The following is a 25,337-nucleotide window of genomic DNA, read 5'->3' on the forward strand; positions in this document are numbered from 1 at the left end:
TTCAAGCACGAAATTAAACGGTCTATATTTAATAAAAAGCTACGGACCATTACAGCGGTATTAAGGAGCTAAAACATCGCCACAGGCAAGAAAAGTTCCCTCACAGATAACGTGCCAAATTCAGCAGTTACACAACTCCACGCCACGTGCTTAAATGAGGAAAAAATTAGCCTTGAATTTGCAGTAGATGGGGAATATCAGTGCTACAAAGGGGTTTATTTTTCATATGCTGATTCACAGCTCCTCCGAACTCCCGCAGGAATCGGCAGGCAGCAAATGCTTCTGAAATGGTCCTTTTACACCTTCACCACTGCATCAACCGCAGCACGTGAATCAGTTGTACCAGTCACTATCTGTATCCATGAGAGGATCTCTAGTGGGTTATTTTCCAAGCAAGTGGGGTTTAAGGATAAGACGACTATTTAAGAAGCGTTTAAGGCACTGGGAGCTCAAGAGGGGTGAGCAGGGACCGTGTAATTTGGCTCAAGCCAGTCCTGCACTAAGCCTTCAGCCGAGACCACCTGAGCAGGGCTGAAGCTTTCATTCACAAATTCGAGTTTTCACCTCTTGAAACATCATCATTCATCACTTTCCTACTGAACAAATTAACGACCACCTGCAGCACTGGTTTGCTGCTGTAATAGGAACTATTAGGAACACTTGGCTTTAGGTTTTCCAATCCAAAAGCTTCAAAAAAACCCTCTTATTCTGCATTTCTAACACTTATTTGAGCTCAGCAGTGCTTTTTGCTATTAACAGTGTGAGACCCAGCGACCAAAGTAATGTGGGGACGAAGAGCCAACACACCACATCCTCACCTCACTGCTCTCACTCTACACCATTTATAGCAACTATCCCCATGCCCTAATCTCTTCCTCTCCCCATAAATAAAGCCCCTCTGCTCAACACCATCCTCCTTTCAACACAATTTTCACCCCTTTTGCCACCAAGAAACAACTTGCAGTGGGATGCAGTGTCCACACCTCCCATCCCATCTGCTCCAACAAATGGGCTCCCTTTAAAAGCTCCAGGTTTTTAAGGAGGAGAGTCCTTCCCTGTCCTCTCCAGAGTAACACATGCCACCAATTCCTTACTCTTATTAAGGAAAATGGGTCTCCCACATGCTTGTACCCTCTCTTTTCTTCTGCAAAGGAGCAAACAGCTCAGGAGCTCCCATTTCCCACAGCATCTTACCCCACAGATGGGCACCACCAGCTTTTATTTGCCCCAGAAATAATTCCGCAGGGGTCAAGTCTAGCCTCGATCATCTCTAATCTATCAAAAGAGGCAGAGGAAAACAGTCCCCATAGCAAGAAACTCCTCCCAGCTGCCCTGTACAGTCCTACCATCGGGCTGGGAGGTGGGAGAAGAGTCTTCAAGCCTTTGTCTTGGCACCGGAGCAGGCTCAGGGCAACCTCCGGCGGTCAGATACGCTCCTCTCCTCTCACACCCTTTGCTGAGAAGGCAAGCACAGAACAGATGGTTTAGTTCTCCTCGCAGCTCCGAAAGCTAAAGCCATTTATTTACTTGCAAAATACACGCAACACATGTATTAGAGAAACAAACAGCGACGACAACGGGAACATCTGCCCGGAGGAAGATTTTTTTTTCCATCGCATTGAAGTCATCTCGCAAACAACTTCATAAAGGCAGTTTTGCATAGCAAAGAGCATCGCACGCTGTTTGCATCAACGCGAAAGCAGGATTTGCTGGGACAGAAGTTTAAAAGAAATTTAGCTGTAATCTCTTGGGCTGACTAGCAAATCCCCTTCGTGCTGCTCCCGTACTCAACCGCAGAAGACAAGGGAGAGAAAATGAGCAGCGGCGGCTTAATAGGATCTTCAGCACGGAAAGTGCTTTGCTTCAATGCGACGCCCTCCCCAGTCCTCCCTCCCGGTCCTGGGAAAGCGGCAGCCCAACAGCAGAGGGCTGGATCCCCTCGTGCTTTCCAACCTGCAAGTATCTCTCGAGCATCACCTCTGCACTGGCTGTGTTTTGGAAAGAAATTGCTAACAATCTCCTAGAGATCTTTCCGAGAACACAATTTAACTTGTAAAAAAAATAAAGAAAAAAACCTTGTAACACTAACCACAACCTCAGCACTCTGCTTTGAGCCGCTCGGTGTAACATTTTCCTGCCCCAAGCTCACCTTTTGCACGCGCGACGCCTAACGTGCTGCCCTGCGCTTGTATCCTGATGAGAAATCGGATTTGGAAGCGTTCGACCAAAGATTCCTCAGTTCAAAAACCTTCCTAAAATTCACAACAGGAAGATGGCACAAAGAAACCGAACGCTAAAAATCTCTCCAAAGGATACAGTGACACGCAGGCTACCAACATCTCAGTGCCAAAAGGCTTTTAGAAGCCCAAGGAACCAGCCTCCAGTTTTCACTGTATCCCAAAAGAAACCTGGTGCAACACCCCCAAATGCCTTCGAAACAAACCCCTGCTTTCTTTAGATAAAGTTTGCTGAGTACCGACGGACAGGGGACCGTGAGCCTGATTCCTGATTCATTTTAGCGCCACGAGACTAAGAAAAGGAGAAAAAAAAATGGACTTGGCTTCTCCAAGACATCACAGCAGCCGCTGCTGCAGTTCAGGATTAGTTTCTGCTGGGTTTGTTTTGTCCAAATAACTTGGCTGCAAGGCTAAATGTTTTTCTGTCATTATTCAGCAATTTATTCCCAGGTATAATCCCACAAGGCAGCTCCGGGAGCTAAAGTTCGAGCCAAAAAGGGAGCGAGCAGTAACACAAGAGCATTGGGACTTTGCTGCCGTCTCAGCCCTGCCCAGAAGAGCCTGGTCACCCTCCGCCCCCCGTTGGGACCCTCCTCCAGGTACTTCGGCAGGACTGATTTACGGGGTGGGACCTGCTGCATCGCCATCCCCGCTTCCACTGATTTAAAAATAAATAATAAATAAATATAAACAAATAAAGAAAAAGCTGCTAAGACTCAGCTCAGGTCTCTCAGAGCTACAGAAGTCGGTGCGATCGGAGATGACATCGAGAAGCACACCACGAGTCCTTAACTCACACTGGAATTATTGTATATTATTATTTTATACAGTCATCGTACACCTCTGAGGGCCCTGGCTGTCGGCTGTAGGTTCCCCATCCTCGTTCTGTATTTGTGGGATCCTGCTCTGGGTCATTGAAAGTCATGGTAGAGATTTTAAAATATGGATTTAGCCATTCCTCCGTCCACAAAATAAACCTCCCCACCTCACGCTCTCCATGGTCAGCCTCTCTCCTCGATAAAAAAAAAAATAATCTACTAATCACCAAGGCTGGGACTGTCCCAGCGCTCCTCTCGGATGGCGACGACATAAACCCAGGCACTAAATACAGAGAAATATGATCCTGGCGTTTATCGCACAATAAGCGACGATCTTTATCTCGCAATAAAATCCCCTCCAAGGGCTGGAATCGGTTCAGCCGTCTCACCGCCGTGCCCGAGCTCCGGGTGAGCTCGGAGAGCTGAGCAGGAATCACGGAGCCGCTCAGAGGTCTGAGACCAGGGTGAGGGGCAAGAAATTTTGGGGTTTAACCCATCACCTGGGATCTCACGTTGACCCCTTCTTGGCACCTCGGTTGCTTTACACAGACCCTCGCCTGCAGTGATGCTGCGAGAAACACCAGCTTTGCAGGACACTCATTAACCACAGGGAGGGGGGGGAAAAGCTAAATAATTCAGATTTTAAAGGAGCACAAAACACTTTTTCATGCCTGTGGCAGACGCAGGTCTGTTATTCGGGTGGCAGTTCACAACACACCCCAAACGAGGGGTTCCACCTCCCAGCGCTCCTGAGGTTTCTGCTTTTACCTTAAGCCACAGGAAGCAAGCAGAAAAAAAAAAAGCAATTTAAAATAGCTGGGTAGGGCTATGACAACACGGCCTTCCAGCCACAGGAAACAAGGCTTTGCTCTTCCTTCGCCCGCTCGTTTGGCAGATACCGTGTGCGGTTTCGGCTGTTTACTTGCCCTCACACATACTGATAACACGAACACTCGGCTTTTTTTTTACTTTTTTTTTTTTGATGCTTGTTTCCCTCCCTGCCTGGAACACGTCCCGCGGCCACGTTTGCGACGCAGGGCGTTATTAGGCTGAAATTCGGCAAAGCCTGAATTAAAAAGTTTAATTTCCAGGCAGATGAAAGCCTCCACAGGAGGTGAGAAGGGCTTTTTTATTTTGTTTTATTAAAAAAAAAAAATCTTTAAAGGTAGCATAACAATTTTCATCGAAGTTGATGGGAATTTCTCAGCTACCCTAATGAAAAACAGATGTTTCAAAACCCAAAAGTTTTAGCTTTAGGTAAGAGATCCCCACGGAAAAGCTTTCAAGCCTGCGGTACCCGCGAAGGAGACGGGAGCTCGTGGCCACGGACAGTTCCAGAAGTAATTCATGGGTCAAAGTCTCCACTTCCAAAGCGATACAGACTTTGCCTCCTAAGTCACCACCGAACTCTGCAAAACTCTCCCCTGCAGATATTTCTCACGTGGGCAAGGATTGCTCTCTGGGCTCGGGAGAGGCAAAGGGTGTCTTTACAACACCCCAGTGATTAATATAATGCAAATAAATTGATCTCCAACCCCTCGAGCCTTCGGTCAAGCAGGGAAAGGGAGCTACGGCCACGCTGGCTGAGATAAGGGTGGTCATAGGGATGGGGTATCTAGGGCTGGGCTCTCCCAGCCTCAACCCGCTGCTGGGACACAAGTCTGGGTGCAGTGAGGAAGAGCAAAAGCATTTGTTTAAAAATATCTGACAGCCGGGAAGGTGTTGGTGCCGATAAGCCTTACTGCAAGAAGTATTCACGCACCCAAGAGAAGCAGCACGAGAAACAACATCCCCTTCCTCGCCGTGCCCTCCCCGCGAGCCTCAACGACAGCAGCTCGGCTGGTCCAAGAGCTCATCCTGCACCAACTCTGCCCAGGCTGGCAGCGGTGCTGGGTTCAGAGCTGAAGCACCCAACGCTGGCCTGCCGACGCTGCAGGCAACGACCAGAAGCAATCCCTTGGCCAAGGGGGCTGCAAACACCGCCACGGTCCACAGGACAACTCTCGAATGGCAACAAGAGCTTAACAACAACCCTCATGGGACCTCGTTGGCTTCCCTTAACTCAAAATCCTTCTGCACCCTACATGTGTCCTCAGGCGTACTTTAAAATGTCTAATTTTACAGGCTTGAACCACACGTGAAAGAAGATACAGACTGAAGGACCGAAGTGCTCACATGCTACAAATGGTAGAAATGACAGGGAAAACTGCCAGTTCGGGGCAGGACGCTGGGTTAAGTCGTACACGTCGCTAAAAGCCAGCCTGACCTATCACTGGATCTGGGGACAGGAAATACTGAAGAGCCAAAAATCTACAGACCGATCTTCAGATCCGATTGCAGAAGTAGGTATGAAGGTCAAGGCAGGGAGGTAAGGAGGTGAAATATCCGTTACCCACAATTAACCTGCGACTCATCCGCTCATCTGCAGAAGCCGACCACTTGCACATCCAATCCTGGGACAACACGGCCGAGCTCAAAGCCAAAAGCATGGGCCCAGGAGCTGGGCTGGGAGGTGGCAACTCATGAACCCACAGCAACACCATCGTGTTCGACAGCACCCATACCTCGATTCTTCAACCACATTTAATTAACACATATCCCTGGAGCGGGATCCAAAGGATTGACAAAACACTAGACCTTTGTGGCACCACGTACGCACTCTCTGCTCCTGCTAGAAGCACTTCAACTCCCTCAGCACATCAACAAATGGGATGAACACCAGCAGGCTCTTGGTAATCGGCCCCGAGTAACCCATCCCACCGAGTGCGGCTGACCGAGCCCTTCAGCAGCTTACTCTGCCTTAAGACTTTACTTCACCCAGTTCTCAAGCCGGCTATAATTAAACTCAAGCACGCAGCTACCAGACAATAACCGGAGAAGACACAATAGAAATCACAAAGCCATCAGCCCAAGACACTTCCCACTTCTCTCCTTGGCCCGATCGACTCGCACCAAAACCCAGGACGCGTGGTGAGAGCGTATCCTCAAAGAGCATTTGCCATTTCACAGTAAACCAGCAGCACGAGGCGAACATAAGCTCGTTATTAGCGAAGAGCAGAATCTGGGCCATCTGATGTTTTAAACTTACTTATTAATTCAGCTGCGGCTGCTAAAAGCACAATTCTAAAAAAAAAAGGGTGAATTCAAATAACTGGTTCCCCGTCTAATCCACTTGCATCGCTTTCACTGCGGTGCAGTTAATTAAATGGTTCTCTTTATAAATCCACTTTTCCCAGAAATCTCATTAGCCAAATTAATATGATGCATATAGAGCACTTAACCCTTCAAAGAGACTAGCTTTAACAAAAGCCTGGCTTTACCTGGCAGCTGAAGCATCCCTCGAACCAATTCAGAAGGCAGAGGGGCAGACCCAGCACACGAAAAACAACTCGCTCTTACAAAGCAACCACAGGAGAATCATCCCACACCACATCCCACAACACCTCTAAGCCTCTGGAATAAATACGTAACGTAAAGGAGAGAGGGAACAATCTCCTGGTTAAATACACAGTGAAATCTGAGTCAGAGAGACAAATCTCTGCTGGAACAGCCACCAACGGCTTCGTTTGCCGTAACGCCACAAGTCAAAGCATACCCAAAAAGTTGGAGAGTGCCCAAGCCCTGAAACACTTGCCCCATTACCCAAGCAGCTAGCCAGCTGGTCAAAAACCCCTCCTTTATTTGGGTTGTGCCAACAGATCACTCATCTCCTGTTGGCATCAACCGCCCACCCGAGTTAGAGGTTGAAACGTGCCTCCCGTGACTATCACCAGCCCCAAACCTTTTGTACAACACTTCACATTATACCGGTTTCAGAGGTCGTATATTAACAGAACATGAAATACATTGCAAAAATATGAATTTTAACTACAAACGCCAACTTCTAGAAGAAAAGGTGTCTCCAGAGTCTCCCCTCCCCGCTTCCCTCCCCTCGTTACCAGCAATACCTACAATCGCTCCCATTTACAATAAACAATTTAAATGCTTACATCAACATCCCATAAACACACAAGACAGCTTTGCCTAACCATTGGCTTGGCTTTCCATATCAACATATACACATTGTAACTGGTGTCCTGGGTTAAAGCAGCGTTAATTCAAGCAGTTTTACCCACGCGGCATCTCGCCCCAGGTAGGCAGAGAAACCTCGTCTTTGTTAACGAGAACCCCCAAAGCAAACACAGAAGCTACATGGAAGAGTTTGTTCCTTCACTCCCATCCCCGGAGCAGCACGTTGACCGAAGCAACCACATTAGTACAAGTTAGTAGGCTGGAGAATCAAGAAATAAAAAGGTGAACAACAAAACCATCTTCTTTTACATTACAATTCAGTTGAACCTTTTAAACCTCCTTACCTGTCTGAGGGATTTACACAGCTCTTTGCCCCCGGAACAGACACTTTGCAGAGCACAACCACGGTATCCTTTTGTTGAAAGGCACCTGCAGCCTAGCAATGATCCTGCACGGCTGCAGGACAGCACTAGGTTCGTTATCCACGGGAGGTTAAAGTATGTCAAGGCAATCAGGGCAAGCTTGCATTTCAAGGTGTCTTCATCTGCACGTCACATTAAATTCTAACAGACCGGCAAGCACAACACGCGAGGTTGCTGAAGCCAACGATGCAGCAGTGTCAGCTTCCTCTTGACGGCTCCGGTTGTCACAACGTGCCCCGAAGTCTCCTGCAGCAACCATGGAGTTGGTAACTCCTGCACTGGAACAGCCTTCCACAGCTCAGGAGCCGCCAGTACAGGAGAACGTAGCAACTACAGCAACACAACATTTTCAGGTCGCCTCCATATATTTTTTTTTCCTCCTCTCACCATCTGTACTACACAGTGAAGGCGACTGCAAGCAAACATGCAGTCGTACCTGGGACGCGATCAGGGTGCATGCACATCCGAGGCGTGTGGAACCATTTGCTTCGAAACCGGTCAAAATAAGGCACTGAGACACCAACGCAAAGGTTTTAAATTACCGACTCGAGCTCTCAGGAACTCTTCGGCCATTCAGCACTAAACCCATCACTGCATAACCGCTGAAAAGCCCCTGGAGATGGAGGAGCGCCTCGCGTACGGCAGGACAGGCTTTATTAACATCATTTAAACACTTCTAAGGACTCATTTCGCTCTTTCTTTTGGCAATTTGGTGCAAAGGTTTTACGTGCAAGATTCAAAGCAATCTCAAACTTTTTCTTCAAAATTAAAAACCAAAAAAATAATCAAAACTAAAGTGGGTGAACAAAACAAATCAGAAACTTAAAATTCAGGAACTCCAGCTCTTCAAACCAGCGAAGCCCCAGACTTGGACACCGTTCTGAGACGCAGGGTGGTGCTTCCCTGCTTCTTGCATGCCAGCATCAGCACCGCTTCCTCGTCAAGGTGAGGAGTAAAGCAGCAAGTGACCCCCTTTTTTTCACTGCCAACAACGGGGGGGGTGCCACAGCAAGACAATCAACTAGATTTCTTCCGCTTTGGTACAACAGGCCGGTCAACGCGAAAGGTGTCGGTTCTCCCTGCTTCTTGCTCAAGACCCACAACTATGAGCTCAAACATTGAGCAGCAGCAGCAAGTAACCCCTCCGCCGCAAACAAAGGGGTCAAACGTTTGTCGTCAATTCACTTCCAGGCAGAAAAACCATTTTCCTCAAAAGAAACAATTTATTTAGAATGAAACAAAATCAGCTCAACGGTGAGCGCATGTTTGAGTGACAGCTACTTTTAAGCTGTGTGAGCCATAAAAAGGGTATTCCTTTACTTTTCCAGCAATCTTGTGTACACAGCACAAAGCAAAGAGGTCATTTTTTTTTTTTCCACTTAAAACACGGGCATTGGCATCACAATAGCAGATACACAACTTTTTTTTTTTTTAAAGCTGCCATTTTAGTAAAATGCACAAATACTAAACAGATAAGCTTTCTTCCATCAAGAGGCCCATGTAAATTCCACATAAGCCACAGCTGCTCTTCCCAAAGGTCCATTAGAGCTTGGTATCCCACGTGGTTGTCTTCTGCAGTCCACCAGCTTTGCTTGCAGGAGGAAAGAAAATGTTATTTCAATACCAACGTATGCAACAGATTATTTTTTTTTCCACCCCCCTCGCTACATTATACAGATGAACATAAAGAGCTACAAGGCCTTTCTGAATGGTCTGCCTGGGACTTCAAAAAGCACCAATACCACCCACGGGCACGAGACCTTGCAATGAAGTCACCTTCAATGTATAGATGCATAACAAGTAGTGCAGGGCTTCTTTTTGGACCAAGGTTAAACTAGGCTTACAGTACTGAGGATTATTCAACTTTCAGTAACAGTTAACGGGACACACCAAAATAATTAACCATGAGAAAAACCAACCGAATTATTGACAATGCGGTTGACTTTCCTCGAAGAATATTTCCCGAACTCAACTTCTCAACAAGAACATGAAATGTAGTGTTACACGTTTCTCTTCTGTTCTCATTTCTCTGCCTAATTCTAACAGCAATTTCAATATTAAAGATCAAATTCAAGACATAGTTAATATAATTTAAAATGGTAACTACTCAAGTAGCATTTCTCATCCACCACTTTCACACAATCAAAACTGCATGAAGTTGAATATTCGATTCACCATTCTCTGAACCATACGGTCTGCTTTAAGCCTAATACAAAAATCATTTCATCCAGTTTATAAATCATTGGAATATCTGTCCTTCGGTGCTATCTGCAGAAAGTAATTAAAAAAAAGGGGGGAGACAAAGGGGAAAGAACCCCAAAAGCTCTATAGTTCACATGAATAGTTTCTTCCACTCTCGTTTCTGTTCAACAGGCGAACAAGCAGACTCCCCGAGGAGTACTGCCCTCAACACTTATTTTCTTATAAAGCCAGGAACGATTTTCCAAGCCATTTTTCCCTGAGTCCTCAGAGTTTTTTGAACCTGTCTTCACAATTTTCATTCACTCCTCCTCTCCATTAACACTTAAGGCCTTTCACCTCAGTTACCATCAACCAGATGGTTCCCCAACCGACGCAAGAAATCTAAAACTCTCTTCTCTGCCCTCCACAGGGGGCTGAGCAAGTTGTCATCAAAATATTTCAACATCCTTGTAAAAAAAAAAAGAGAGGGTAAGATTTGTCTGCCTGGCACATAACACCCTTCTCTCTCTATGATGCTTACAAGGATGCGTCGGTATTTGGAACCCACGAGCCTGAAACCTCTGGAGTTGAGGGTAACCTCAGTGTTCGTGCCACAGTCCCAGTGAACAGCAGAACGGTCACTAGACGGGAGCAAACAAAGCCACTGGCCGGCAGCCAAGGAAGTTGCGTAAAGTTTCCAATTAAAAAAAAAAAAAACAACACTAAAATCTTAAACAAAAGTATGAGTCATTTGAGGTTCTTCCCCCAAAGCATAAAGCACAATTATGAAATGATTCAGGAAAAGGACATCCTTTTTCCAGGCTAATTCAATAAAACTCGTGAAATACAGGAACGTCAGCTGCACACAACGTTAGAAGAAATACTGAGCTCTCGCTAGAGCGACATAACGCCGAACACGGCGAGAGAGCTAAAGTCTGCTACATCTGTTTTGCTCTATACAGAAGTGGTATCACATACGGACTTCTCGCATTCGGCCCTGGCCAAGACAACTTTTAGTGGACAGTTACTCCAATGGTGCACACTCCAGAGCCTAAGAGAACAGCACAGCCGACCGAGCTGGCCCAGCCTTGATGGCAGCATGTGAACTCAAGTGCCAGCAAAAAAACCAAAATGTTGCCAGTCAATTATGTTTTGACATTAAGAACCCTCAAAGGGTGTTAAAATCCTTGCTTACAAAACAGAGCAGCAACCACAAATAAACCAGATTTAAAGAAGCAGGTACTCCATGAAATAAGGAACCAGAAAACCTGGAGTCAAAGACAGCCTCGCCTGTTCCTTATTACCCTCCAGCGCAGCACAATTTTGACTCATAAAAGCCCGTGGCAGGTATAACCACCGCTATTTTACAAGGGAAAAATGGAAGTGCACCAGGATGCTCTTTCCAAATGAGTTTGCTTTGACAAGCTACGTTGACCCCAAGTTTTATGGGTTTTAAAAACAGGTGCCTACTGCGTATCAGCGTAACAAACGCTGTTCTCAGCAAGTTTAAGTGTTGAACACAAACGTTAGTGCTGCTTTTTTTTTTTGGTTTTAGGCAGATCTGAATTCCCAGTGGTTTGAGTTTCTTTCCTTTAAAACTCCGCGCTTGCAAGCGACTCACATCAGATGCAACGAGCAAACTCACTCTAAATGAGCGCAGCGCTTCGAGTTCGCAGCAGTGTCGGTTACCTGCTGACACACAACAGACACCTGCTAGGACTAAAACATTCTTTGCAATAAGTGGTAAATATGCTGTATCTTCTAAAACATAAGAGTTATCTGCGTTATCGGTGTCATTTCGGAAAAGTCTCATTGTTAATAGTAAGATGAACAGCTGAATTCTGCCATCTATTACATTCACGCTGAAGGACAACAACCCAGAAATCCTGGATTTTACCCTCAAACATTTAAGAGCATTAAATGAGGCTTGTTTCCATTTAGAAAGTAACTATAAAAACAAAATCTGTTTTCAAGACACGCTGCCACATTCAAGTTCTCAGTTCACCGCGATGCTTGAGATACTACTTATTCCAGTCAGAGAAAGGAAAACCAAAGCCCACTTAAACCAAAGCACTCTCTGACGAGTGGTTCAGTACAGCGGTATTACAGAAATACGTATTTTTGCGGCAGTGAACCTCAAGCAAGTACAGTCCCACTTCAGAACTGCTGTGCCCATAAAATACATTCAAGACATTTCCTCCTCCACCTACTATGCCGCATTTTGGACTCGATTTTTTGCGTCACGCAAGTTGAAGCAGAATTCAACTCGCTCCTGTAGCCCAAGGAATACAGCGGAGGATCGACCGAGTGAAGCAGCGTCGCTTTTACATTGCCCAAGTCTCTGAAAACGTGGCTAAGTGCAAGGCTACATTCCGGGTTTAAGTGCAAGGTTACATCTTTGGGGCCTGGGAATAGATACAGTCGGATTTACACTTCAGTTTCGAAGCTCGCTGCAACCTCCTTTCGGTTGTTAAACAAAACAACAGGGATTTAGATCCCTTCTTCCCTCCTGTATTAGCAAGGTGGCCAAGACAGCTGGAGCAAAGTGCCCAAGAAGTGGGGAAAAAAAAGCATAAGAGAAAATGAACTAAGTTCTTTAAAAAAAAAAGCAAACTGTTTCCTCTTAGAATCACAGGAACAAGGGCTCAAACCTCAGCATCTCACAGTACTTTTAATACTTCTCCGAGATGCTAAAAGCACTTTACTCCAGATGCCTATAAAATGATAAACCTCATGTAATGCCCACTGTACTGTACCTGAAAAGTCCCTAGCAGACAGCAGTTTCTTGCTATTAACAAAGAGGTAAAATGTTAACGAGAACTTTTATGTAATTAAATTATCACAGAATTAAAACCATCTCTGGAGAGAAGCACACTTGCTCAGAGTTTGCACTGTGGAACCAGACCCCCACTGTACCTGCAACTCTTCGAGAAAAAAAAAAAAAAAAGGCAGTAAAAACAAAAAACCACAAATAAACTAAAGTTATTCTTAAAGCACCTCCTTGTATCTTGCATACCAGAGTAAGCACAAGACATTCACGGTTTGTAACACAGTCCTCAGCTATTTACCAAACATTGTCACTGCTACAAACCCAAAGTGCATATATGGGATACAACAGAACTCAAGAGAAAGAGGAGAAATACACCTGTGTAAAAAAAAAAAAGCATACTTTCAGTGCATGCATTTCGAGGGGCTGGATGAAATTATCAAACACCCAATAAAGGAATTCAATGTTCTGCAGTGTACCCGAGTAGGTGCTGGTCACCTGAAAGACATCAACCTTGAGCCATGCAACTCAAAGGGGAAACCATTCAGGCTCCTGAGGAGAAGGGATCCCGGCGGGCCAAAGGGCCGCGGGCCTGAGGCCATCCCAGAATTTCAAGGACTTGAAAAAAATGAGCTGACACCAGTCTGCTAGTAAGCGTGTGGTTTTCAGTTTCAACTACTGAGTGCTTTAAATCTGGTCTTTTCGGTTTGTAACTCTACCAAGGATGAGCTATTGAACTCGCTTTAAAATACATGAAATGAAAAAAGGACACGAATCAAAATTAAGAAGACGGGAGTTTGTTCTTTCCCCCCCACCCAGTTTTTGTTTTTTTCTGTTTTTTTCTTTTTTTTTTTTTCTTTTTTGTAAATCAAAGCAGGCCTAGCCTCCCTGCTATCCCCACTGATGGGGGATTCTCGAAGTATTCTATTCACACTAATGGCTAACCAACCTTCCTGGCTTCTAACTTTATAGAAAAAAACATAGTAACAGAAAAACGGGCAGGGAAAGTCACCTACAAACGAAGATCTAATTTAAAATAACGACAGGGCTGGCTAAGGCTGTATCCCATAGCACCTGGCACACGCTGGAGGGGCTGCGTGGAGGAGTTAGGCAGGGTTGGGTACAGAGAACACGAGGGCCTTAGGACGCCCCACGGACAATGATCATGACCAGATAGTCGTCCTCTGATTTGGCCAGTGCCTTGGCCGTGGAGTCCAGGAACTGCTGGGAGAAATCGCAGGGCGGAAAGGCGTGCAGGACCCCGCTGTTCTCCTTGTCTTTGTTACCCCCCACAGGGAGGCTGATCACCCCAGCAGCCTGCTTTTGCTTTAGATAGGACACCAGATTCCTGAGTGGCCTCTGGGTGGAGGTGGTGGCAGCCTCAGCAGCTCCGGCTGCGGAGCGGTTGTCTGAGGAGCCGGGCACAGCCAAAAGGATGGCGTAGCCATTGGGACCCGCCACTTTGATGCGACGATTGACCTCGTCTAGCTTGGGCTGGTCCAGACGAAGACGTTGGGTGATCTTGAGCTGAGCTACTTTCCCACCAGTCGCTCCCTCCACGAGGAGACTGCTGGCAACACCGAGGTCCCCCTGAAGCAGATGCATATTGGACGGGAAGTTGCTGTTCTTCAGCAGAAGCATCCCCTGCCAAGCCAAGCACAGCTTGGGGGCTCCCCCGGCCTGCGACGCTCCGTCCTGCTGCTGTTTCTGAGGAGGAGGTTTGAGGCGGGAGCCTCCGCCGCCTCCTTCCGTAGCACGTTCATCCTTTTTGGCTGGGCTTTTGCACTCCTGCGCGGCGGCTGCCGCAGAAGCGCGATGCTTCCGCTCCCGTTCGGCGGAATTCTTGCGGTCGCGCTTTTCGTTCTGACCCCGCTCCAGGCTGCCCCTGCGCGATTCCCGGACAGGCGAGGGTCGCTCCAACAGGAGCAAGCGGGAGGACGAGCGCTCGGGGTCACTACTGTAACGCTCCCTCCCTCCGAGGAGCTCGGGGCTGCGGTCCGGTGGAGACGTTGTGGCTAAACAGTGACGCTTGCGAGAGGAAGAAGAGCGTTCACTGTCTGGAGAGCGGTCCAAGTGCCGGCCTCCATCCTCTGCCAGTCTCCGTTTCCTAGGCTGATCCCTACTACTACTGCCCAATTCCCTCTCCCCTCGGTCCCGCTCCAAGGACCAACCATCCCGGCGGCGCTCGAGGCTTTCCAGTGGGTCATAGGCAGCTGCGCGATTACTCCTATCCCGTACAGGGGGTGGGGGGGGCACCCACTCTGTCTCAGGATAAAGGTCTCTGTCGCGGTCTCTATAGAGTAACGGTGGCGTCCTGTCCCGGGCCCCCCGAAGAGGATCAGGTGGGGCTCCCCGGTGAGCCCCAAAAGCAGCCGCCTCCGCCACGAGCTCGTAATGAGCAGGGGGTGGCAAGGGCAGAGGCTGCAGGTAGGCCTGCTGGAACCGATGCTCGGTGTCAGCGAAGTCTACGCGGAGCCGGCGATCTGGCCCACCCAAGGGAAAACCACGCATGTGGGTGCAGGCTGCCTGCGCCGCGTCCAGGCTTTCATACTGGATATAGGCCCACGAATCACCTTTGCGGTAATCAATAGTGCGAATGGTGCCAAACCGATCAAACTCCCTGGCCAGGGCAGCGAGGGGCACCCAGGGCCCAAGGCCACCCACCCAGAGCCTGGTAGTCGGAGTGGCTTTACCATACCCAATCTTGATGGGGTTGCGCAGAAGCACCTTTCCTGACATGGCCAACTTGGCCCGGTGCGCCATGTCCAGATTTTCAAATTTAAGAAAACCATACGTGCTGGTCTGCCCGCGCCCCGGCCTCTTGATGTCCACCTCAGTGATGACCCCAAAACGGTCAAAAGCTCGGCGTAAATCTGACTCGCTCACAGTGATGTCCAGGTTGCCCAAGAACAACGTGCGGTTGGCTCTCTGGTCATCCTCGGGGCTGATCTCCTCCTCGCCAGCAGCTCCAGCACCCCCTCCTCCTCCACGAAAGGCGCTGGCAGCCGCCACACCGGCCACCCGCTCCAGCCCATAGGCCTGCCGCACTCGCGCTTCGTAGAACCCCCCGTAGTCCCTCTCCCTCTCCAACTCCCTGGGCAGAGGGGGCGGAGGCGGCAAGCGGCCTAGGGCGAGCTGCTGCAGCCGGTAGTCTCGATAACCCAGGGCCCCGCCGCTACCGGCGGGTGACAAAGCCCGCTGCGTGGCTCCAGCCGGAGGGTGCCGCACAGCCGCTGCCGCGGCGGCCGCCACCCCTATGGCTGCCGTGCCGTAGGGAGACTCCTTGTCCAGCAGCGCCGGGGAACGGCTGCTGCGTCGCCGGCTGCTCCCTCCGCCACCCCCGACGTAGACGGCCTCGATTTTCAGCGGGCGGTCGTAGAGCACGAGGCGGCCGCGGGCGTGCTTGGCGGCACGGGCGTCCTCCGGCCGGCGGAAGTTGACAAAGGCCACGCGCTCGTCGGCGGCGCCGGTACCGGGAGGGAGGCGGCTGATTTTGACGCTCACGTCTCCGAAGCGTTTGAACTCGTGGAAGAGCCCGTCCTCCACCGCCTCGTCGCTCAGCGCCGAGCCCAGCTCGCTGATCTTCAGCGTCTTGTACTCCCCGCCGCCAGACTCGGAGGAGGAGGAGGACGGAGCCGCAGCCGCTGCTCGGGACTCACCCCCACCGCCGCGGCTGCTGCTGCTCCGCGACGCCTCCGCCGTTTTGCCGCTGCCGCCGCCGTAGCTGTGCCGGCTGCCCCCGCCGCCCGCCGCCGCCGCCGCCGCCCCGGCCTCGTACTCGCGGCTGCCGGCGCGGCCGGCCTTGTCCGCATGCGGGCCGCGCCGGCTGCTCCCGCTGTTGCTCTCGGTGGAGGCCGCCGCTGCCGCCGCCGCTTTCCCGCCGCTACCGTTAGAGCCGCCGGAGCCGCTCGGCTTCTTGCTGCTCCGCTCGCCCCGCGCCGACGAGGAGGAGGACGCCGAGTCCTCGCCGCCCCCGCCGCCCCGCGAACGCTTCGCTTTAGCCGGCGAGCGCTCCTTGCCCTTCATGGCGGCGGGCAGCGGGGCCCACTCCCGCCCCCGGCCCTGCTCCCGCCGGCGGCCTCACCGACTAACTGACCGCCGCGCTCACGCACCCGCCGCCATCTTGGAAGCCGCGGCGGCAGCGAGCCCCGCCCCCTCGGCGCCCATTGGCCGCTCGGCGCCGGCCCGCCGCCCTCGTTGGCCGCGGAGCGCTTCGCCCCCACCCACTCGCCCCCGCCGGGCGGAAGGCCCGCCCACTCCTCCTCTCTGCCCTTTTCGATTGGTTCAGCGGGCTGTCCTTCCACCAGCCGGCCTCGCGCGCCTGAGAGGAGGGGGCGGGAAGAGCCGCCCCTCCACTCCTCCCCGTCCCGCTCACTCATTGGACGGTTAGAAAGGGCGCGGCATTCTGATTGGGGGCCGTCCCCTGTCAATCGTATCAGGTCAACCATGGGAAGACTTCCCCGGCTCATTGGCCATCGGAGGCTAAGATATATCCTCCTTCTGATTGGCTCTCTTACCTGCCAGTTACAGTGGTCCTGCTGCGGCCTCGCCCCGCTCTTCCCCATTGGCTCGCTCGCTTAAACGCGGTTTCCCATCGTCCCGCTCAAATTCTCGCGAGCTGCTCTTTCCCCGCCCCCTTTCCTCATTGGCCACTGGTAACCCTCCCTGCGCTGCTCTGATTGGCTGAAGTCCACGCCGCTCCCGAAGAAGCGCGGGCTACTGCCCAAGGTCCCCTCTTCGTTTATCATTGGGCGAGAAAAATCTCCCCAGGCACCTGATTGGGTGCAGTCAGCTAGCTTGCGGATAGGCTAAAGTGGAGAGCAGTCATGGCTGGTCTTGACTCTGATTCGTTGCGGCGGTGAAGAGGGCGGTTCCCCGGCAGAGCTCGCCGTGCTGCCGCGGCTGAGGGCTCAGTGCGCACCAGGCTGCGGCGCGGAGCGGAGCGGTGTGGGTGTGTGATTCCCCCCCGGTCTCCTCAGCCCGCAGGGACGCGCCATCAGTCGGGGAATAAATGCCACCGGGGTGGGGTGGGGCTCGCCTTCACCGGAGGGAAGGGCGGAGGGGGAAAGGAGAGAGCGTTCAAGCGGGTCGCGACAGCTCGGCCTACAGTCAGTGGGCGTTCTGCCCTCTGCCTGTTTGTACGTGTGTCTGTCTGAAATACACGGAAACACCTCCCGGTGCGGCTGTGGGAGCCCCGCGGGTCTCTGGGCCGGCAGTGTGCTGGGGCCCAGCCCGGCCCTCCCGGGTGTCGGAGCCTAAGCAGGAGCCGCAGGGAGCAGGGCCGGGGCCTGTCCCCTGACATGGTCACAGCTCACCCTGTTCCTGCCTCACTCGAGGCTTTCAAACCATTTGCAGTATTTCTCGTTTAAAGTGTCACAGAAAATGTCAGTTACACTGATAAACATTTTCATCAATGTTACCTTTCACTCGGGAGCTGGAGCTCAAGGGGTGGTGAGGGATGAGAAAGAACAGCTTTGATTTCGGTCCCTCTGAGGCAAAGGTTTGGAGCTGCTCCGACCTCCAGGTCAGGGAAACCCCGTCCCAGTGGAACAAGCAGCTCTAATCCCTGTATCTTGTGAGGATCCCGCTCCCCCGAGCGATGCTGTATGGCCCCAGTGTGCTCTTGCTCCTCTTTGCCCCCCTGTTCTGCCTGTGCGTAGTGTACAAGGGAAAAAATGTTCAAAGGGTGAGAAAGCTGTGGCAGGGGTGGACCCCACTGTCAGTACTGCCCCTGCATCCTACTACCCCCTAAATCATCCTCCCAAACCCTAATTTCACACCCCTGGGGCTGTGCTGGAGAATTATCTATTCCTTCTTCTTGTCTGCCATAGAAATGCATCGAAATCCAGAGAACAAAACCCCTGCAACCACACTGCAGCAGGAAGAACTTCATTTAACCCAGCGATGCTGCAGCCCCCCTGAGCCATGTTTTATAATCACAGCCTAAGTGGTTTGAAATAAAGAGAGCAGAAAGCACAATGTTCTCTCGCTGTGCCTCTGAGTGAAATGTCCCCGCAGCTCTGTGTCACCCCACGGAAAGAAGATCGCTCCCCAGGAACGTCTTAACCCAACAGAGAGAAAATTCAATCAAATTTTTTAATAGCGGTCCATTAGGCTGCATTTCTCCCTGTCATATCATCTTCTTCTGACAGAGATGGTACACAGAGGCTCGTGAAATTGTGGGTGGGTTTTCAGTGGTGGGTAAATAGCTGATGTCTAAATATAGACCTAGAAATTGTGTTTGAGACGTATGTTGAGCTTCTGAAAAAAATGAGATCCTCCTATGTAACAACACTGAGTTAACCTAACAGGCGTACAGGAGACAGACCTGCAATGATACGGGAGCTCGGCTCATGTGGATATAATTATCGTAAAGTATATGGAAGACAGATACAATTAGGTGGATGTGGATTATCCAGATGAAGTATGTGCGGGAGGGGCGGCATCACCGGTGCGGAGAAGCCTCGGCTGAGCGAGACACCGAGTCTGTCAGACAGGCTTATCGCAGCCGCTGCTCTTGTCTGGGTCGAGCCGCTTACCTGGGGACACACAACTGAAGGATAAAGCTCAGGCTTTTTTTTTTTTTTCTTCCCCCCTAAAAAAAAATTTACTATTCTGTCAAGGTGTTACCATTTTACAGGGATATCTCGCTTCCAGGGCCAGGATTGTGAGAAAGGTTTCTGGAAGGTGGGATGGGATGGATTGAGGGAGGAGACCCAGCCCACAGCATGCTTTGGGAAGGAGAATATCCCAGTTTACCATAAAAAAAAGCATCACTTTAGTCTGGATCAGGTACAGATACCCCTCCCTGCCAGCTCCTCTCGTGTGTGTCCCATGGTGTCTGTCAGAGCATCGCAGAGGAGCTGAGGAATCGCTCCTTGGCTAGATAAGATAAAACCAGGGGGAAAAACCTATTTTTCCATATTTCAGCTTCATCTTTGAGGTTACATCTGGTAAAATCTGGTACAGCTCCACTGGCTCCAGAGGAAATGCATCACTTTAAACAGCTGGTGAGGGAGACTTCTACCTGCCAAGGGCCTAACCGCTTCCTCGGGTTGGGAGAGAAACACAGAAATTAAAATTCTTCAGCTGATGAGTCACAGCTTAAAAGACACCTTGGGGGAGCGCTGGGCCACATCACCCCAGAGACCGGCCCTCCTGATGGACATTTATTCTGATTTCAGTCCTCCTGACCTGCTCTTTCCAAGGCAGGACTCCTCTCCTCCTGGATTTTTCCACCTCCGCATCAGCTGCCATCGATGTGGATCTCTGCAGTGTCCGGTTCAGCGGCACTGGTGCTTTGTGGAGGGGGTTTTGGCACTGGGAAAAGGCAACGCAGCATCTGAAACCAGCCCTGGAGAGGAGCACACGCTTCGTCAGGCCCCAAAAAACTCCCCCCAGGCCCAGGCTCAACAAAGAGCGCTCTGTCTGCGCTTGTGTAGATGTGTATGAATAATTAAGGTGCCAGATGGCCCTTGAGCCCCTGGCCTAGATATAAACGTCTAATTACATTTGGTGTCCGTGGGAGTTGGGTATCCAGGTCCTTCTGCGGAGCTGGGCTCATTCCAGAGGGTACTTGGGTGTTGTAGAACCAAAGAAACTTGCTGTTTTCCTGCAAAACCCTTTCTCTAGGGGTTTAACTGTGCATCTTCTTCTCAAAGCCTGGATGGGGACGAGCACAGAGCTCAGTCTGACGGAGGAGGAGAAGCAAAGAGCTTCCTGGTGGGATCCTGAAGCCCTCTGCTCCGAGCCCCGCGGATGGACACGGCCAGAAGACTTGCGAACATCTCGACTGGGGAGGCGTTCGCTTGTTTGCAGTTTTGCATTCGGACAAGCTGCCTTTCTTCCTGGAGATGCGCTTGTATCCCAGCTGGCCATTAGAGACGTCGAAATACATTAGCTTCACTTAGGCAAGGCCACAAGAGCCCTCCTGGGACCGGAGCTGCCAGCCCAGAAATGAGCTGTCACATACTTCTGACCCGGTGAGGAGGTGAAAGCTTCACCCCGAACGGTTGCTGCGATTTCTCGCGACGATCTCCGCAGCGGCCCAGACCTCGCCTTCGCCAGCAGGAAAAAAAAAATAATAATAACTGGAGAACATCCACCCTGCGGGATGCCGGTGAGGTTTGGCACCGAACCGCAAGGCAGCTCCCAGCACCTCGAGGAAAGCCGGGAGAGAGCGGATTTCTTCCTGCCCCCAGGAAAACGGTGTCCAACCCTCGCTGGCAGCCTCACGGCGAGGCAGCATGGGGATGGGGTCAAGTTCAAGACTCGTTACCCTGCCCGGTGCCTCTACTCGAGTTAACCGCTGCTGAAAGCCAGGCTCCCTCTGCTGTGGTTCCGCTCTGGTCAGCACCATTCCCGAGGGCTTTAGGGACAGGTTTTACAGCTGTTCCCCAAGCAGGATGGGCCCTGCGCCCCGTTCTGCACATCCACCTCCTCAGAGCATCCTCGCAACGAGCAGCCCCAGGTGCTCCCCAGCCTCCTGCACCCCCTCCCCGGGGACCCCAGCCCCACACCTGGGGGCTTTGCCCCCTCCTGACCGGCAGGCAGAGCAGGCAGGGCAGGGCAGGCAGGGCAGGCAGCCCCTGCCCGTCCCGCTGTCAGCAGAGGGCAGCTGCAGCCCATGAATTCCCAGGGCCTGATCCTGATCTGGCCCCGCTGCCACAGCCGTATCCAGGGCTGGCCGCAGGAGCTGGACCCTCTGCCCTGGTGCAGCCCCTCCTAACCCGCCCCCCCGCTCCTTTTTCTTCTCCATTTCTTCTCTTGTTTTTTCCCCCTTCCTGCTGCACAGGGAGTGCTCAAGTTTAATAAGTAATGAAGGAATTTATGGAGCCATTAGCACAGTAATTGTTCGCTTTCCACCTAATATTCAGAGATTAATGGAGAGGGAAAAATAAACCCCCAAAGTATAGAGAGGTTTAAGACAGGATTGGGGATCCAGGCTCGCATTGCAGGGCCACATCTTTCACCAAAGTGCCCTGTGTCCTGAGGATGACTGGTGCATGGGCATGAATCTATAATTACAAAGATTTGAGCACCCAGAGACCCTCCATGCTCTTGGTCTCCTGCCCTTTCCGCTCCCCAGCTGCTCTCCCTGGGACACACCGAGGATGACCCCGCTCAGGACAGCGATGTTCATATGGGGTGGAGGCACTTGAATTTGGATGCTCACCCCTGGCCCCTCCTGCTGGGATGCAGCCCGAGGGAGCCAAGCAGCACCCTGGGGAAGCTGCAGATATCCATGAGCTTCAGGGGGTTTGGCTCCCATCTGTCTCTTGTCCATCTGCCCCCTGCAAGCTGGTGCCCTTGCCTTCCAATCGCTACCTGTGCTCAGAGGAGCCCAATTTTACCTCCTGCTCCGCTCAGAGACCCTTCCACCGAGAGGCAGCAATCTGGTCCATCGTCACTCTGTGCCTTGGTTCCTCTTTCTGAGAGCAGGAAGAAACTGAAGGAACCCCCCCAGGGAGGAGCAGCACAGCCCAGAAGGACTCAGCCCGTCTGTGCTCACACGAAGTGGAGACAAGGCCCGCCACGATCCCGGCAGCCAGGCGCCTTTAAATGCTGGAGCCTCCGCTCGAGCCATTGCCATGTCACCGCACGGTGACACACTGCCACGGCCGGGACGTGACGTACGAGAGCTCCGCAGCAGCAGCCTCACACGAGCTGGGTCTTGCTGGGCAGACGGCAAACAGGTGGCGGCTCTGGAGGAGGGTGACCTCACCTAACCATGGGACCCCAAAATGACCCAAACACCTGAGATGTGTCAGGGGGGTTGGGACTAGATGATCTTTAAGGTCCCTTCCAACTGAAACCATTCTGTGATTCTATGTGGCTTGGTCTCAGCCAGGGCTCTCGGGTGCCTTTGGTGAAGGAGGGTTCTCCTTGGATAATGGGGGGGGAGACACCCCTCCCATCCCTACTCCGAGCTATAACGTCACCGCCGAGTGTGACGTGTTTGCAGGACAAGTGCCACTTGCTCCGGGAGGCAGAGGCAGTGCTAAAGGATGCTGTGAAAAGCCAACCAGAGGCACCAGTGCCCAGCTCCCAGCAGCTGAGACCTGCGCCTTTCCCCCCATGTCCTGGTGAGGAGGAAAGCAAGGACACGACCTGCGGCAAAAGACATTTCTCAACCATTTACAGCAGCAGCCGGGAAGGGAGAAGCTGGGCAGGAGCCTGTGAGGAGCCCAGCACTCACACAGGGGGACCAAGGAGACCTTGCACCTCTCTTCCACCCCCCTAAGGATAGGTACCTCACTCCTGCTGTGCCAAACGCTGTCACAAACGTCCCCCATCTCCCTTTAGTCTTCAGGGTGGCCTGTGTCACATCTCGCAGCTCTTCCCTGTGACACGGTGGGAGCGGAGAGCGTCACGCCGAGCAGCACGTCCTCTCCTGTCCCATCGGGGCATCTTTGCCTGCAGGCCTAGAGGAGAAAAGATCAAATCTTCACAACATCTTCTCTCCTTTCTGTCACCTTCCCAAGCGAAAAGGTGTCATGCTGAAACGCATCACCCCGTGCGGCAGATGAGGAGCCCAGAAGGTGCCTGGAACCCCTCTGGTCTGAGGACACACGTGCTGACCACAAAACTCTGGGTTTTTTTCCCTCGTTATTCCCCTTCTCCACGTTACCACCCCCAGCCACGCATGGGCAGCCCGACACTGGTTTCTCCTCCCTGTCCCCCAGACACAAATGCCTACCTCCTCCTAACCAGCTTCAGTGCCTCAGTTCCCCCACGCTGGGGGTTTTCAGAGAGGGGTTTTTCAATGCCCCCACTAAGCACCAAATTCCCCCCCAGCATGTCCCACCTTGGGTACTCCAGCACAGGTTCATCATGTCTTTATGTCGCTAGCAGGAGGGAAAGATGGCAATTAAAATAAATCAGAGGCTGGCAGCTCCTTTTGTCATCTGGAAGGGAGCAGTTGCAATCTGGACAGGGTGGGAACGCAGGCAGGAGACAATCAATAAAGGCCGCAGGTCTGTAAGGAGACACCCATCAACCTTCAGTCGGGGCTCCAAAGTCAAAACCCTGCCTGACTTTGCTGTTGGAGCAACGCTGGGCTCGAGGAAGGAACGTGCCAGTTGAATTCCCTCGAGTCTTTGGGTTTCCAAGCCGACAGCCCTGGGCAAGGCTTTGCTGCTCAAGGAGACCCTTCTCCATGGCGTAACGGGATCCTCCGCACCACGGAGGAACGGTGAATAATTCATGGGCTCTGGCTGATCACACAGCTCCTGGGGCAGACCTGGGAGCTGGGCAAGGAGGGCTGCTCTGGGACAGGGCCTTTAGCCCAGGATGCTCCTAGGAATGAGGGGATCTTCTCACTCATAAAGCATTGGGAGCTGGAAGACACTTTGGGATCTCAATGGCAATGGGCCAGCTGGTGTGAGGGGTGCAGTGCTGCTCCCAGCCACCCTGGTGCTTTGCACCTGCTGAGCATCAGCCCCATGGTGGCTTCGTACTCTTCCTCCCACAGGACTGTACTTGCCACTCATGTCTCTTCATGGGTGTTTTGTTACCAACTCAGTCCCGTGCCTTTCCAACCCTCCAGCTGGTCCATCAGCAGTTCCCTTCTCCAGAAGGGCTGCGCTCAGTCCCACACCTCCTCGTCCGCTCCCAGCCTTCATGGGGACAAGGATCCAAGCCAGCCTGTCCTCACTCAGGCAGAGGGACCAGCAGAGGTTACTCCCGAGGGAGGAAAACCGTGATGGACAGGGTCCTGGCACCGCAAACCTGCCGCACACAGGCTTGGTGAGAGCCCTGGCAGCCCGCAGGCTCTCCAAGGGTTGTGTTGCCAGCCCCATCAGCAGGAGCCCTGGGTTTAGCCTGCTGGTAGACTTTGATGGAAAAGGACCTTCTTTTAGAGACCCCAAAGGCTCAACACGTGGCTTTATGCAGCATGGGGACAGTTCACGGGCAGGGGAGGGTGGCTGAGAGCAACCCCACAGCCTCCTGCCCGGGGCACCATGTGGGATCTCCCCCCCTCTCCATTCCACGAACCTCCTCCCCGATAAGTTGTGCTAGATCCCATGGGTCTTTATCAAAAACTACGCTGTACATTTGGTGCCTGGAGCTCCCTCAGCCATGGACTATGAATTCTTGCTAAATATATATTTAAGGGAGTCGTGGGGATATTTTTAAATGACCCCTGAAGCTATTTCTGCTTAATTTCCCTCACTTTTCCTCTGTGTCTCTTCCTGATCTTCACCTCCGCAGAGGACAAGAGCTCATTTTCATCTCTCCTGTCTGGGAGATGGGGTGCCTGGCTGGCTGGAGACAAAAAAACAGTCCAAAAAAGAGCAGATGTGGCTGAGCAAGAACAGCAGCTGGGACTGGCCCAGGGCAGAGCATGGCGGGGTCCATCCCCCCTCCTGCTTCAGGGTGCTGCTATCAGCAACCAAGAGCAACCAGGGTGAATTATTCCCCTCTGCAGCCCTGCCCAGGCACCCAACAGGGCTTTGAGCCCCTCTGTGATCTTAAATTAAATTAAATCTATGCAGTCAGGACAAGATCTATTCACAGTCCTGATGCTTTGGGCCAACCTTTAGTCCAGGCTCAAAAGCTGAAGGCACGTCCCCGCTGCACTCAGCTTGCTGCAAGAAAACAGCGGGTCCATCCATAACCCCAAAACCAATTTACTTTCCACGCTGGGCCAAGCCATTTCACTCCTTTACGTCTCCATTTTCCCATCTGACACCTGTGGATAATCACCCTGGAGCTCATAAGGCCCCTGGTGCCTCCTGGCCACGAGCCACGCACAGACCCTGCAGATGGAAGAGGTTATTTTCCAAAGCAGCCCTCAGGGGAAGGGCAACGTGTGTGTACACACATGTGGGTTTATTGCACCTAAACACTGCCAGGAGAGAGCTACAAACAATGGAAAACCCAAGTCTTTGCTGCTGAT

The 25,337-nt window shown here is 51.8% G+C and overlaps 1 protein-coding gene across 1 annotated transcript; it reads right to left on the reverse strand.

The window, feature by feature from the left end:
* Positions 1-8,691: 8,691 nt before the first annotated feature.
* On the reverse strand, positions 8,692-16,515 carry RBM15 (RNA binding motif protein 15). Its single transcript, XM_068419415.1, has one exon. It carries the CDS (start codon positions 16,460-16,462, stop codon positions 13,577-13,579), a length of 2,886 nt encoding a protein of 961 aa, XP_068275516.1. The 5' UTR covers positions 16,463-16,515; the 3' UTR covers positions 8,692-13,576.
* Positions 16,516-25,337: the final 8,822 nt, after the last annotated feature.

Source organism: Nyctibius grandis, chromosome 27 (assembly GCF_013368605.1).
Source record: "Nyctibius grandis isolate bNycGra1 chromosome 27, bNycGra1.pri, whole genome shotgun sequence".
NCBI classification, from domain to species: domain Eukaryota; kingdom Metazoa; phylum Chordata; class Aves; order Nyctibiiformes; family Nyctibiidae; genus Nyctibius; species Nyctibius grandis.

Coding starts and splice junctions, on each gene's coding strand:
- RBM15 (XM_068419415.1), bottom strand. CDS start 16,462: ATGAAGGGCAAGGAGCGCTCGCCGGCTAAAGCGAAGCGTTCGCGGGGC.